Source organism: Patiria miniata, unplaced genomic scaffold (genome assembly GCF_015706575.1).
Source record: "Patiria miniata isolate m_02_andy unplaced genomic scaffold, ASM1570657v1 HiC_scaffold_27, whole genome shotgun sequence".
Taxonomy (NCBI): domain Eukaryota; kingdom Metazoa; phylum Echinodermata; class Asteroidea; order Valvatida; family Asterinidae; genus Patiria; species Patiria miniata.
Window position 1 is genome coordinate 3801065 of NW_024037066.1, and position 16250 is coordinate 3817314.

General features: G+C 40.9%; 1 protein-coding gene across 5 annotated transcripts in view; it reads right to left on the reverse strand.

Annotated features, from left to right (window-relative positions):
- Positions 1-1439: 1439 nt before the first annotated feature.
- Positions 1440-16250, reverse strand: part of LOC119734286 (ras GTPase-activating protein nGAP-like) — a 56146-nt gene continuing 41335 nt past the window's right edge. For 3 of the 5 annotated variants that reach the window (XM_038207698.1, XM_038207696.1, XM_038207697.1), the window contains exons 5-18: positions 15781-15882; positions 15034-15132; positions 14522-14604; positions 13857-13911; positions 12948-13059; positions 11247-11409; positions 10283-10362; positions 10095-10157; positions 9485-9828; positions 9109-9199; positions 8474-8584; positions 6050-8086; positions 5403-5605; positions 1440-2044 (exon numbers count right to left, since the gene is read on the reverse strand). In XM_038207698.1, the coding sequence (XP_038063626.1) occupies positions 1789-2044; positions 5403-5605; positions 6050-8086; positions 8474-8584; positions 9109-9199; positions 9485-9828; positions 10095-10157; positions 10283-10362; positions 11247-11409; positions 12948-13059; positions 13857-13911; positions 14522-14604; positions 15034-15132; positions 15781-15882 (3799 nt within the window). In that variant the 3' untranslated portion in view covers positions 1440-1788. Of the gene's footprint in view, positions 2045-4155; positions 4283-4318; positions 4413-5402; positions 5606-6049; positions 8087-8473; positions 8585-9108; positions 9200-9484; positions 9829-10094; positions 10158-10282; positions 10363-11246; positions 11410-12947; positions 13060-13856; positions 13912-14521; positions 14605-15033; positions 15133-15780; positions 15883-16250 lie in introns of all 5 variants that reach the window. The other 2 variants (XR_005272056.1, XM_038207699.1) reach the window with 2 other exon arrangements.

Here is a 16250-nt window from a genome sequence, read left to right on the forward strand (position 1 = left end):
CCTAAATAATTGTGTACAGGCCAGGGGAAAAAAGTACACCCACATATCACTAACATGTCATTTAAACCACTTTGCGCAGGGATTATTTTTGCCGAAAATTTCGATTTTTGCAAAAGGCAAAATTTTCCACCCAATTTCTGATATACAGCCAAATGCCACAAATACTGATTCGCAAGAGTCATTTCAACAGTTTTTGTACGATATTTCGTGCCGAAACCTCATGTGTATCAACACTCTGAGGTGTGCACTGGAGCGTAAATTGTACAACAGTAGGCCGTGCATAATGGCAAATTCAAGATCAACACACGGTCTGCCTCCACAGACTTGTGTGACTTTGTGTGTGTGTACAAAAAGCACGAGGGATTAGCCTGTCTAGACGTCACCCTGAGGCGAGTCGAGGCAATCTTGACGTCTTAACCCGGCAGCCGTGCCTGTGTATAAAAACAGTCAGTGCGTGCTATCATGCCCGCCGACGTGATTTGGTTTAATGCTGATACACTGTACTTCAGAAAATAAGTGGGCAACATTTTTTGGGTAACATTTTTATTTAAAAAGTATTTGACTAAAAGTGATACCTCGCACACAATTTTCATTTTACACTTTTAAGTTTGGCAAAGCTTACTTTTTTATATTCAACATTGTTTTTTTTGTATGTATCACTTTAAACTGACACAAATCCAAAACAATCCAATAAATAAACGAGTTGAAAACACTTTGCTTTTTCTCACAAAAAGTTGAGAAAAAATCTCTAATAGCTAAATTAGAAAAGTCCCCAGTTTGGAAGACTTTCATAATGCTTTTTAAGTTTGCTCCAATAAATAAATACAAATATTTTGCTTAAAACTATATACAATGATTCAGATAGTATTTAAAAACTAGTGCAGTCGGCTATAATACACAACTGTAAAGGTGTTGGAAAAGGGTTACACGGTCCCTAAACATGGTTTTATTTATATGAATATTTGTACAGAATATTGAATTAGTGAATGGGGATTTTCACAACAAACCAAAAATATGTATTTGTGCTGGGCTAACTGTTCTTTAACCGAGGTGATAATTTAACCCTCCCCCCGCCCCCATACAACACAGCTTTTGTCACTTTTTATTTTTGGAAAGGTTGACTTTTTTAAAATCTTGACTTATTTTTTTTAAAGAGTACATTCTAAATCATAATTCGCAAAGGTTGCTTGAATTTCTTCTTCATGAAGAAGTCATAATGTTGTTGATGTTTCTATTTTTTGTGACATTTTGGTTTTAGTTATGATTAGAATTAAAAAAAAAATATCAAAATGACAAAGCAGCAGATCAATTGAATTTGTCTTTTTTTTCGGATTTATATTCAATTGTTTTCAGGTCCTGCCTGATCATTTTGTGAGTTGTACAAACATTTGAAATACGATTTCATAATTCATAAAACGCCTAGTTGGAGAAACCATACCAATAATTGTAACCACTTTGATAAATTATCATTAACTATCGTCTTTGTAATTGACTAACTAAATCCAAATACATCTGAAGAAAGGTGACTAAGATAAAAACAATTATTTTTGTTATCATTGAGAAATAAACATCTGAAGATCAAGCCTGCAATTTCAAATCCAGTCAACATATATATAAAACTTCAATCCACACTGAAACCAAAAGATGAGATTCGCAAATTTCCCAAAATTTTTACCGGAAAAGCTGTCTGATACAAAATTTGTTCATCATGGGTAAAGAGCAGTGTTCAACTTGAGTAATTTGATTTTTTAGTACAAGGATGACCTGTGAACTTTGAACCCTAACCCTTCAGCAATTGGTGGATTTCATACTGCCTTTCAATGGGGTCAGCTTTGCGGTGGTCCGTATGTCAGAGGAAGACTTTGACCGCCGCGTCAACTGGTAGCGTTCCTTCAACTGGTCTAGCGCCCTCATGAGACGGACGTTGGCCGCGTCCAGGGACTCTATGCGCTTCTCTTGGGCCTCGATGATTTTCTGCTTGGCGGAAACCACGGCGACCATCTCCTCTTGCTCCTTCTTGAGTTCTTCCTCGACGGTGACAAGTCTAGAGAAAATAACAATTTACAGTCGTTAAGACAGTTCCAAGATTTGAGAGCCAATGCTAAAATCGTCTTGTAAAAGTCAAGCATCAGGAATAATGCCATCTCACTATTTGGTTAGTGCTACTTTCAGATCTCTATTAAACCAAACCAACCAACCATAAAGAGCTACATTAGGAAGATGGCATATTTTAAATTCACATCCTGTTTTTTTTCTCTCAAAATTCCGGGAATTTGGTTAGTAAAGAGGTATCACTCCAACTTTTCCAAATCTGTCATTTTTTGGGAGATTTACTCATTATTTAACGTCATAGTTCACACTGGATCTTTGTTAGGTCACTGACAACCAAACTTTTTATTCTAGAGTTTACAAATTGCAAGCAAAGTTTGATAACATTCACGTTGTCGGACAATTACCAAATATACATAGATGCCTACGGAAAAAAACTCATTCAGTCTGTGATAAATAAGACACAAATATGATTTTCAATACCACATAAAACACCAGTCACCACGGACATGCAACAGCTAAAACATAATTCCCGACACCAGATAAATGGCATTCCTCAGCATTCAATATAAAGTAATATATCCCAAACTAAAGAAACATTGCATTTTTTTGCCTCAATTGGAAATCTATGCCCCCAAACAATTCAAAGTGAAGCTATGAAATAAGATGAAGAGTGAAAAGTTAAACAATTATAGAGTTAAAGAATTGATGAATAGTAAAGGGAATAAACGTGTGCTTGGCTGGTTTTGAACAAGTCCGTTTAAGACAGGCTGGGGGAAGGGACGCTGAGAATAGCATGAGCCAAAGGCAAGGGATATTTTTGGCGACTAGGCCCCCAGCCGGTTATAAACGGACTTGTTTAATACCAGCCAAGCACACATTTATTCCTTTTCCAAAATACCTTTTCAGTCAAAGAGTCAAAACGAGTAAAAAACTATACATTTCCAACGATTTTGTTCAACAATTTTACTTCATGTTTTTGAAACACCCCTCTAACTATGTTATGGTATGTGCCTCTCGCGAGTAGTCGTTAACAACTCCTTACATGGAGATTGGTGCGCGTGTGGTGCGTACTGCGCGATGTGGCACAAGCGCAGCTGTGCCGGTGTAGTGTGAATTTAGGACAATGAAATACTGACTCATTGGTTGCATTGCGCATGCCTATGAGGATTGTGAACGAACAACCAATAAATGGTAAAAGGAACTGGATTTCATAGGAGTCCAAATGTCATGTGACACTGGAAAAGTGTTTATGACCAGCAAGCCGGTGTTTTACCAACCGTTTAAGACTGGCCACGTGACGGGCTCTCAACCAATAGGAATGGGTAAACTGTCTGAGGTATTTATGAATGGAGGTTTAAGTTTTGTTATCTTTGTATTTTTGATAACTTTAATTTACTGCATTAACTATACATGAATTTGTTGGTATCTTGAATGTACACCAGCACCAGAAAACATTTGTAATTCCCAAGAGGTTTAGAGTAACATCTAAGCACATAACAGATCAGATTCAATAAAAAAAATCCATTGACCTCTAATAAATAAAAAGATCTCCGCAGAGACTTTACAACTAGGAAAAACAGACATGAAATGCAGTGCAATGCTATGATGAAGTGATAGAAATGCAGAAAGAAAATCTGTTACAAAAGTAGAAGAACAAATGAATAAATAAATTACGGAGTGTTTATGATGATGCCATGAACAGCAAAGAAAACAAAGAAGGTTAGATTATGATGAAATGATGCACGGCAAAAGAAAGGGAAGAAGAAAAAAACCCAATCTGGCTTGGTCTCACGTGGCCAAACTCTCACAGAGGGCGCTGTTATAGTTTGCATAATTGAAGAATTCAAGTGCAGTCAGTTTCATCTTCAATTGCAAATAGTAGATCTCCATAGCGATTTTTGGAGTTTCCACTACAAGTTTTATGTTTAGAAATTTGTATACACATCAGAAATGCATGTTGTTTACAAAAGTAATGGTCAATATAAATGATAATTATTTCAAGAAGTTTTTTGTCTGTAAATAAAAAAAAAATATGAAAGCAGAGTGCCCTTTGTGAGTTTTTGGTGCGTGACATTACGCCAGCAGTGCAGAAGTGATTCTTACAGACAAACTTTAGCTGTGCAATAATGCGGGAAGTTGACCCTGCCAAGTCACTGTCGGATGCATGGTGGAACGCAGATACAGACGAATGGGTGGTCGAATGGGTGGTCGGACAGATGTTGATAAAGAGCTGTAAAAATGGCCATAGAGACAATGGCATACATACCAAGTGTTGGGGTTGTTTGTTTTGGTCGTTTGTTGGTGTTGGTGGTGGTTGTGCGTTCGATTAGCCGGGGCCAACGAACGACGTAGATAACGGACTTAAAGTGACGGCACGCCACACACAGAACACAGATGCAATTATCAAAGGGGGGAAAAACCAGAGGTGAAAACAGAAAACGTAAATTGTTTTTTTGTGGGTTTCAATCTCGGATAAGAGTGCTGGAAAGCTATCCGCTATCATGATGTGTCTTGCCATGATTGGTGCATGAAAAACAGAGTATCAAAAAAGCTGGAAATGTTAGAGCAGAGAAAAGAGGCAAAAATAACCGGAGAAACATTGGTGGTTAGTTCAAGCAACATGATTCAGCCCATTTTTAATAAGCAGAACTAGAAGCAGGAAGATATATCAACTCCTACCCTAATTTTTGTCTTACTGTTTTATCCCTGAAATTATTATAGAAAAGCCCTCATTAGGAAAGAGTCAAAGTTTGCCATTTTCTCTCCTTTTGGCTTTCTTAACCACTTTCCCCTGCTAGTATCCTATTTTCCTACGAAAATATTTTGCACTTTGTAGTTTTGATGAGTATTTCTTAACTTAAACAGTAGTTTTCCTGGCAATGTCTAGTATCAGCACTCTATTGTGTTCCATTACATAGCACTTTCTATTGAAGGGAAATGGAGGATACAGATTCAGGTTTATTACCTCTAGAAGATCATCTTCCTTAAAAAATTCACACATACATACATTGCCTGGAAGTATTTCTGTACAAAAGCATCCCTAACGTGAACTAATTCACGATCCTATTTAGTAGGGGTTCTACAAATTTGTTCCGACACCAAACCTTAAACTTGCACGAAGCAAACTTCACTTATCATCTGTGACAATCAATAACTACATCAACAACTAATTATAATCCATAAATGTAACACTTCCGAGTCGCATAATACTGTTTCATAGCTCCCCTCCCAAACTCTATTGCTTTGAAATAAGGAACTACACAGAAACTCAGAGAAGACAACGTTGAGATTATCTTTGAGAAGAAAACACGGATTCCTAAAATCCTGTTAGGATTACGACGACTCCTCACCTTGTGATGATATCTTTGATCTGTTTGTCCTTGTCTTCGTGTTGTTTCCTCAGCTCTGTCTGGCTGCTGTCTAGCTCCACTTTCATCTCGGCGATGGCCTTGTCAGCTCGGACCTCTTCCTCTTCCAACTTCAACTGCGTCTCCTCAAGTTGCAACGTCACCTTCTCCAACTCGTCTTTCAGGATCTGGATCTCCAAGGAATACTGGAAATAGAGAAGCTTTGTTTAAGAAAAGCCAAAAGATCCAAATGGATTTTTGAAATTTTTATAACAAAACACTCACCTCTGCTTTCCTACATTTGCGTATAAATGCACGCTAGCGCACAAAGGCTCGCTGAAAAAAATAATCCTAACCACACCATCCGGGCTATTTTGTGTACCACAAAATGTCTTGAAACACAAAGGCTCTTCCTATTTTGCTTCTTTTTTTTTTCAAAAAGGGAGGGATGATAATCATAGGTGGGTGTTTCCTGTAAAGGAATAAATAGTTTGCAAACATATGACTGGACTATGGCAACTGCTGTGGGTGGCCATCTTGCAGGGAAACAATATGACATGTTTCTGATGTCTGCACTTCTGAAAACAACTAATGCCAAAGGCAAGCTTTCTGAAAATTAATGATAAAAATGTTTTTTTTTTGTCCCTCACCACTTCTGTCTGTGTTTCTCTGTCTATGGACGATGGATCCTTCATTCTTCTGGTCCAGACAGGTCCTGGAGGTGATGTTACGATCGGCTTGGATGTGAAGTTGTGCTGCAGCGACAACGATCGTATCTTCTTGCCGATTTGGATGGAAAGTTCTGAGTTCTCCGTCGGTTTGTTGAGAGAACTGCTGGAGGAGGAGCTCTCCGACTGGCAGATCCTTGGCTTGGAGGCAAACTGAGTCATGATTTTCTTGCGAGGGAGTGGAAGCGAGGAAGGACTAGTGGGACTTGTGATGGCACTCATTGACGGGGTAAGGTTGGAGATGCTGAAAGAGATACTGGCAGTACTGGGTAGGACAGGGGTGGTTGGGTAGCGGGTCGCGCTCCTTGGGGTAAGGTTCTTTTCAAGGTTCGTGGTACCCATGAGAGGGGTGCGGGACGTGGGACTTGCGTCTGGGTTTAAATGCTTTGGTCTACAAGGGGAGGTTGGCAAGATGGTCTGGGAGGACATGAAACGTTGAGTTGTAAACGTGACAGATTCAGTTGACTGAGTGGATTGGGGTGCGGAGGTTCCAGTCTGGATAACAGCTTCTGTCCTGACTAGCGTCCTAGCGGGAAGGTCTTCTGAGGAAACAGAGGTCGGGGAGCTTGTGGGCGGGGATATTGAAGGGGAGGAGCTTGAGATATGCTCAGGGTGGGTGTGGCCTAGGTGAGCAGTTTGGGATTCCGGTTTGGGATTGGTGAATGTGACGGCAAACGAGGGTTGGTGATTGTCATTGTTTATGTGAAGGATGGCTTGGGAGCGTTGCTTGAGACCGCCACTGGAGGTGGGGCTTCTGATGCCTTGGGAGGAGGGGTTCGGGGACTCCCGTCCAGGAGCAATCACTGATGAAAAGAACGCCGCCTTGGCAGCATTATTCATAGCACGAATTGCTTCCGTGGGAGATGTGACGCTTGGCTGAGTCCGGGCAGGGTCGAAGAGAGAAGTACTGCTGTAGCTACTGTTGATCTGAGGTTTAGTCACATTGGCATTGATCGCACTGCTACTCTGGCTCTCCCCGATTTGCCTGTCGACTTTCGGGTAGAGATCAACAGAGGTGATGTTGTGTGAGCGGTGAGCAGCTTTGGGTAGCGTGTGTGCCATAATGTCTACCTTCGCGGATGACGAGGGTCCTTTTGACGATGCTGTCTTCCTATTCATGGGCGGAGACACACCTCCACAGGAGGAGCTATTTTGAGACACATCCCCATCGTGGTTGGATGAAGCCCCGTCTGAGTTGCTAGGACTGCTGTTGGAGGAACTGACACTGTCCGAAGCCCCAACTTCCAAGTGTCGCAAGGATTTCTTAGAGAGTAGGTAGGCTGGATTTTGGAAGGATAGCGGTAATGTTCTGTTCCTCCGTTTGCCCCGTGCATCCCCGCCTGCATTTCTATCTATGGCAAGCGTGGTTCTGTTTGTTTCGTTAGTACTAATTGCTGGATTGGCGGCAACACTTCTTTCCAGACTGACTGAATACGACTGATTGACAGATTTTTTGGTCTCTGATGTCATGGAGACCACCATGTCTCCTTCCAACTCCTCCATAATCCTCTCCTCATATTCTGTCGTCGTTCGGACCTGCTCTACTGTCGTACTCGATTCGATCTGGGTAGCGTCAGTCTGGGTGTTGCCAATCTCGAAAACAGCCGTGCTGAGTTCTGTCTTCCCATTGGTCAAGTTCGTATTATCCTGCTGGATGAAATCCACCAGGTTGTTCACCGTTGATGATGTGATAGACCGCTCCATGGCAATGTTATACGGTGGCAGCATCTCTACATCTGTCGAGTCGGACAACTTGGCATCGTCGAAGATCTTATTCAGACTCTTTTTGCCCATGGGAGACGTAGCCGTGGACGTCATGGTAACTGTTGTGCTGGATGAGCCTTGAACCATCTGGATGAAGTTGGAGGAGCTGTAGGGTATTGTTCCCTCAGGTAGTTTGCTGTAGGATGTGATGCGAGCTAAGATGCTCTTCAAGGGGCCAACCTTGTCCTCTGACAGCTGCGGAAACAAGAAGAAATCATGAGTGGGTGAATTCCTGAAAGTAAACAGAGTGCACAGCACCCTCTGTAGTTGATGAACAGGGCATATGCTGCAGTCTGGCCAACATCTCCTCAGTGTGGTTTTGTCAAGATTTGTTTGTGTTCAGCAACAAGTGAGTATGAGGAATTGGGTTGATTGGAGGCTGAGGGTAAGGTTCGGGGGATGGTGGTGCTGGGGGTAGGGCTCAGACTGGGTGTGGGATCAGTTGGGTTGGATCTAGGCGTGGAAATGGGCGACAGGCTTGGGTTTGGATTGGGAATGGGGTTGGGAATGGGGTTGGAGGTGGAGGTGGGGGTGGGTTGGGTGTGGGGGGGGGGGGCACAGGGTTGGGGTAGCATGATATACCTTTTCACAGTCATCCAACGTTTCAACCAGTAAGCTATGAAGCAGCGACAACTCCTTGCCCAGGTCTGTGTAGCCGTTGAACTTCACCGTGTTGGCCTTGTCTGGAGTGCTCTAGAAAATTGGACAAAGCACAACAATGAAAAACTGAACTTACTCTGGACTCTGTACGCAAGTATTCCCTCTACAGTTCCAAATAAAGAGATGGGGAGACCACTCAGAGGAAATTCAAATACAATGCACGGTGATTATGAAAGACGCTATTGGTTTGCGCACATTCAGAATAAAATAAGTTGTGCTTATTCCGTGCCATGCGCACGAACAAGTATCTGCAGGCTATATATAGCGCACCGCCAGGTTCCACATGCGCACGCAATGCGCGCAATGAATGCAGTGCGATATCACCCTCGGTGTGTGACATGCATTTTTATTGTCCAGACACGTGGACGTCCTAGCCCATTGAAACTACAGTATCCAAGCACAAGATATAACAAATACTATTGGTGCAAGGAGTCAATACCGACAAAAGTCTTCACATTTGTTTAGCTAGTGTGAGTTGCAAAACGTAAAACCAAATTGAGTAGTTTATCATTAGGACTTGGACTTGATAAATGTTGACAGAGAGGTGATTGTCTTACCGATATTTCTTGAAGGAACGTCTTCATGTTGCACCATTCTCGCTCCAAGAACTCGTTCATGAAGACCATGTAGCTTTCTTTGGTTCCAAACCTGTGGGTGAGGAAGACAAATAAACAACAAAAAAGTTAGTGTTAATGAATACGCTGCTCCACATTCATTTGCTTTCATACTCTGACGGGACAGATCCCGACAAAAGTTGGAAAGAGATTTCACCAGTAGCCAAACCATTTTGAAAGAAGAAGATGAAAGAAATGAGATGGAAAGTAAAGGAAGGACCTTGTCTTGACTGCCACAATCATTTCCATATTTACTTTGTGACATTTTAAGAAAAAAATTAATACTTTTGGAGAGCCTTCAGGAGGTTCCAAGACTTACTTTGTGAAGTTGGCAAGACCCTGGACCGTCTTGGCAATGAGGGTGAGGCAACGTGACGTCTTCTCGCTGGGATACTCCTGAATCAAATCAAAGAGACTGGGCGACATGATGGCAGGGCACAGGAATCTCAGGAAGATACAGCCACTGATAAGCTTCTCACAGATGACCTGGCCGTTGGGCTGATTCTGACTGTGCTGCGAGAAGGAGTTGAAGACGGCGCGGAGCTCAGAGGGAAACGCAGCCGCCGAGTTGACAATCTTACAGCAGGCCATCTCACACAGCATGGTCAGTGTGGCTTGGTGCTGCTGGAGTAGGATACTACTAGAGACCTTGGTAGGATCCACCTGTTGGATCAATCCATTATGCAAATGAGTCAATTCGCATGAGTTAACTATTACTCAGTCTTAAATCATCGTCATATTTCCACATATGCATTTTCCCCCGCAATACTGGAATAATGATCCTTTTAACGAAAAGTTATACAAAGTTGAAAACTGTGATTCTGAAATCAAAACCAATTCTGAAATCAAAACCTGCATTCTGAAGTTAACTTGAAATAATTAAAACTAAAATGTTTGAAATTTCAAAAAGTAACCAAAAATAAGCTCACCTCACAATCCTCCTCATTTTCATATATTGTGTGGACAAAGTCACCAATGGTGTCTTGTAAGTACTGTGGAAAAAAAAAATATTAAGATCTTCAAAAATGGATTAAACAAATTTGTATGAGTGAGGCTAGCCATACAGTCATCTTGGACATAAGGTTAAGATCAACGCATCTCAACATGGCTGCTTTACCTTTCCACCGATCAGCTTCATGTATGCCTCCATGGACTTGGTTGCCATGGTGTTGGCTCTGAAAACCAGGCTCTCATCATCTGAAAAAAAAGTACAAAACAAAGCATTGCTCAGATAACATTCAATGGACATACTGAGAAATATTAAGGCAATAAAATTTGTTTAACCGTTTAGTGAATGTACCATCCAAAACAGCACTAGCACGTTAGACTGGTGTTCCAGAGCCAAACCAATATTATTCGCAGCATCTCAAGTCGACCCAACTTTCTGACAGGCAAACTTTACTTAAGGCCTTTTCATCCTAGACAAAATTCAGGGGTGAGGCTGGGTTGACCCAGGGTTGAAAACACATGGCGTTTCACACTTGGAAATTATAGATGCGTCAACCCTGAGATTGATTTTGCCCCGGGTTGAACTCAACCCTGCTCCAGACCAGGGTTGAGATTTTCAACCGGGATTGAAACTCTCACCAGGGTTCAAAACAGTAGTAACCGAGCGAAATAAGCTTGGTTGGCACGAAACAAGTGCGAAACGATGCGGGATTGAACGTAGGGATGAACAAATTACAAACTGAACCTGGGGCGGCACTGGGTTCCCCCAGGGTTGAGTTCAAGCCAGGTTGAGAGGCTCTAGTGTGAGAAGGCATTTATTGATTTTCCTATGACTGGACTCCTTCTGGGTGAAGTTGCCCAACAATTTTCAAAAGTAAAACTCATAATTGCTCATTCCCATCTTCGGAATCATTTGGAATGCTAGTCTAAAACAGTGTTACTCACTGTATCTACTAACCATCTCAGACAGTTTCAGACAGTGGTTGTGAGAGAAAAAAAACCTCTTTCTTTCAAACTTCACACTCCGTTTTTGTTGTTGTTGTAAGGAACCTTACACAAATAATTCCTTAAGAACACAAGCCTAACAAATTAAAGATATCTCCCCAATGCTTTAAGTGGCTCAATTTACTCACTCATTGTTCTTGTCTCCGTCATGACCAACTCCACCAGAAACTCGCTGGCCAAGCCGAGGCAATGGAGTACTTTAATCAGCGACGTTGCAATCTCCTCTTTTGTTTTGACGTTAATCTGCTGCTCAATGAGTTGACACAAGCTGACGGCGTTCTCTTTCAAGTACTGACAGAAAAAAAGGAAAGAAAAGTGAATATTAGCAGTTGGATAATAAAGACACCCAAGGGCGCAATTCAAACAGTTTTCGCATACTTAATAATATACTTGAAGCCATTAAAATTAATGCATGTGATTCAAATGCAATGATGTGATTGGTCAAAATCTATCGGAAAGAGCGCCCTCTGGAGTTTACTGAACTTCAACATAAGAAACGATGATTAACGGTTTACAAGTGTGCACAATGAACTGGCATGCCATGACAACGCATTCATTGAGCAAACTCCGAACTGGATCATGTGTCCAGGGCTGCGATTATATTTATAGAATCGAATCACGCAAACTTCTGAGTCATATTTTGAATGACTTTGCTCATCGCGGACATGAAGATTTCAGAAGACTTCTGCCATTAACATGCCTTTTAAACACTCAAGCCTATCTTTGTTTTCTGCAATTTGCCCCGCTCGGTCAAGAACAACGGGGTAATTTCTGTGATGGTCATCGAAACTGAATTCCGACAGTTCGCCTTTCCTTTCCATCAATTCTCAGGTCTCTGTGGGAATACCGACCGATTCCTGCTCTGGCCAAAACTACTTCCTTTTCACAACCTGTCATAACTCGTAAGTCCAGCAACGTTTAGGATTAACAGCTCTTATCAAGAAGACATATTTTGGGACAATCATCGCAACCTTATCTTGACAGTCACGGAATCTTTTTCCGTCATCTAGATTCATCAGCTGGAAATGGTGACCTGTTTATTTCTGAGCGCAAATCATTATCACTCAGAAAACCCGACATCAAATTTTACTCAGATTAACACTGACAACTTTTGTAGGAGTTGTCAAAATAAAAAGTACTGAAAGGTCATGACCCCACTGACACAACTTGACCTACATGTACATGTCACTTTGTAATCACTGATCTCTGTATAAAGACTGGATAGCATATGCCCACATGCAGTTCATTTACTTATTTTCACATTTTGACCAGTTTGCCCCGGTCTTCCAAAAAATGGCTGCCGATATACGAACATTCTACGCGTACATACAGCGCGCTGTATCAAGATTTGCCGCGCTTTTTGATCACTTACATGTATTATGATGGTCTAAAAAGGGCAACTTTTCGTCGTGATTATAAATCCAAACTGCGGCATTCAAAAAGTGAACCATGACGTTTGAAAAACTGTGAACAGTGGTCAGTGGTGGGGTGGACAAAATGTATAAAAAGGTGAACCACGATGATACTGTCAATCATAACTGCCTCATAAGACGACAATTTGTTCTTTATAGACCAACTGGTCTCCTTAATATGGCTTCAAATGGCTTTCTTCTGTGGTTCTCTGTACGCTATCCAGTCTTTAATAAGAGATCAGTGTTTGTAATTAACCAAAAAAAAAACTGATCTAGTACCTCAGCTGCATTTATATGTTATCTATTACATTAGACAGGTTCACTAAACAATCATGGTATATTTGAGGTAGGTCTGGTAACCCAGCTTAATTGGTGTAGTTTTTCAAGCAGATTAGACTGGTGGGACTAAGTCTTTACCTGTGCAAGTTCTGAGTACTGTGCTATGGGTAGAATACTGATGCTCTGATATCTTGCTTTGATTCGTAGACTAGGCGTGTCACCTTTTGTAGAGGTGTTGGTCAAGGGATACCTGAAAAGAGAAGGAGGATATAAGAAAATAAGAGAACGAAATGGTTCAACATGTAGAAATGATTGGGTTATTGCCATCTTATTGCGGTGTCTATGGTCCGAATGCTACACTCAGTAATTCAAAAACAGTATCTGTAGTGGTAGTGCACAGATGAGCATTTTTAGAGGAAAGGGTTGGAATTTATACGAGAGGGCAGGTTTGCAAAACATTACTTCTCTTGCCTTACAAGTGTCCCTGGTTCAGTGTCCCTGGTTCGAATCCCTCAGTTAATTTATTTTAAAGTGAAAAACAGCATGCAGTGATGGTCTAAAAACAAGGGGCTAAGGCTAAAAAAACCAATCTTTTGTAACAATGTTGCAAAAAAAAGGAGGACCTTCACAAGCTCTGTTTCTGGTGTACATGGTTCGAATCCATTCATAGACACCATGTTGATTTGTAAGATGCGTTAGTATGCTGAAAAGTTTTTGTCAAATAATAAAGATTTACGGGTAACGGGATACAGTCACCTGCTCATATATATATATTTTTTAAACCATTAACTGGCTCAGTTTGTGCAGACCGAGTCATGTTTATTACTACGTTAATGTCTTCCACGTGTATTAATGATTGGCAGATCACTTGATGCCTGTTCTATAAAGACATCAATACGCACATAACACACTCTACACAATCTACCAATTAGGGGTATCAAGGTTTTGGGTAGGGAACAAAAATCCTCACTTCCTGCATCAGAAATTTAGACGCCCTAAGGTCGCTGGGATTAAAGCCGAAATCTAACAGTGTGGGGTTCGGCTTACCATTTCTCGATCGTTGCCCGATTGCTGATTGGGTCCAGCGGAATGGAAACGACCCCTGAAACAGGAAATGAATCAAGAAGGGACACAAATGACGGAAGGTGATTGACAAACGAGGAGACTTCGTTAGAGTGGATGGATGGGACAACCCTCCCCTAATAAACTACTAACAGATGTCTTTGTTAGCGGAGAGTTCCTTTAGGGCATCAAATTTCAACTCTGACCAAAAAAAAAACCTTTGAAGAAAAAAATTACAAAGTTTTATTGTAAATTCTTTTTTCAAAATGGAGGATGTTAATCATGAGTTTAGTTAACTTGAATTTGGTATTGGTAGGCAATTTGTTCCATCAATGGTGGTTTTAACGTTTAATCAAAATTCACATTTTCATTATTCTCTGACTTTAATCTCTAAATAAATTTTTTTTTACATTAGCATAAAATGACAGTCAGTTTTATTAGATGAGTACTTTTTTTGAGATTATTTATCCAACACGGAAATTATCTTGCTAATAAAAGTTTATAACAAGCAAAACAACTACTAAAGTGTCCAACACGGGCCTTGTGTAGTGTGGTTTTTATGTGTGGCCTAATTATCTTGTCTTGATACTTTGTTGGTTGGTTAGTTGGTTGGGTTGGTTGGTTGTTTGTTTCTGAATTTTCAAACTTACCTATGTAGTTTTTGTCCCTTCTTTTCTTCTTGTCCGGTTCTTTGTACAAATGAACCTTGACGCTTTTAGCTTCTGGAAGACATCTGAAAAAAAAAATACAAACAAATATCTTAGAATTCTCTTGTAAGAAAGGTAACTTTTAACATTACATTCACTATTTGCAATGGGCTTCGCATTCTATAAATCTACAAATTTATATTGTTTTCGTATAAAAAAGTTAATAAATTTCATCTTCAGATGTAGCTAAAATGAGGACGAATCACCAAATGTTTTACTTTTTAAAGAGTAAATAATGGCAATAAATAATGCAAAACAGCCTAAAATATGTCTTCAACCACAAAGTCATTCACCCTCCAAATCTTTGTCATCAGACCCCACCCTGAGATTTCCCCCTTTGCACTAATATCAAATTTCCCTGTATACACTCAAACCATTCTTAGCGCTAACTCAGGCCCGCCCCTCTGGAGCCAAGGGAAAATTCAAAGGAAATTTTTCATCAGTGAAAAGCTTACGTGAAAAGGAACTGTTCGCCCCAGAAGACCATGTCACCTCTGGACTTGGCGGTGGTTCTGGCGTAGAGCGTATCATCCAGACAAATCTCACAGTAGTACCTGCAACCAAAAACACAACGGTGAAAAAAACTCCTTCGCGATACTCGACAGACGTTCTTCATTTGCCCCTAGTTTTTATCAGTTCGCAGCATGACGTGTGACTGCGCAGTTTCAGTCACTTCTGCGGTTGGTCTGCTACGGCAACTTGCCAGACCGATGATGGTTGATAAAGTACATTCATCCACTTTCTAGACTTTTGGTCTACCGCGTCGTGTGCCAGTGGTTTCCCGTTCGGGTAATTTTACGTCATGGTTTTCTCGGATATAGAAGTTACAGGAGTGGCTGGTTTGGGTCTAATTTGGGTCATACATGTAACAGGCCACAGTGACGGCACAAATTCAACAATTATGCTGTGTTTGTAAATCAAAACTTTTCAGGTAACTCAGACTTAAATCAGGTAACTTTTAGCTTTCATCGTAAAAGATGGAAGGCCCAATGTTCTGATCCTAGTAGAAAGATTCTACTAACATCAAAATGACAGGCCCTTTAATTTATACTATTTGTAACTTCTCAGGTCATTCCAGTCAGTAACTATTTTGCAATTCCTCTATATTTCTTAACTTTTATAAAGAAAAAAACATACAAAACATGAAACAATAATTTGGCCAAAATGAGAAAACACCAATACTTATTTTTTTTCCGACTCACTTTCTCTTGAGTGGTACATTTTTGCCCTCCACCACCCACAGTCTCAGGACGCTGTCCTTCCGTCGTTTGTTGTCCTTCTCCGGGTGAACGGCGCTGCGAATGCTGCGATAGGGAATCACAAAGACAAAATCAGTCAGGTCAAACATGGTTGCGATCAATTCCATCGAGACCAATCTCCGAGTGAAAACCGAGAGCAAAGATGTCATCGACAGCTCCGAAGTCAAGTAGTTTGAAGTATGAGCCACACAAGGGTGGTACAGAGGTTTTTATCCGTTTCCGCTGTTCGATGAATTCCCCCCCACACCTTGATCTACGTCAAACAAAACTATCCTTTAAATCAATCTCCAGTACAACTGAACTTGAAAACAAAGGTAAAGAGTCCCACAGCTGCAAAGTTTGACTTCACACAATCACACCACCAGTTGTTAATTAAGTGTTAAAGACCTCTTAATCTTCACGCAAGTATGACT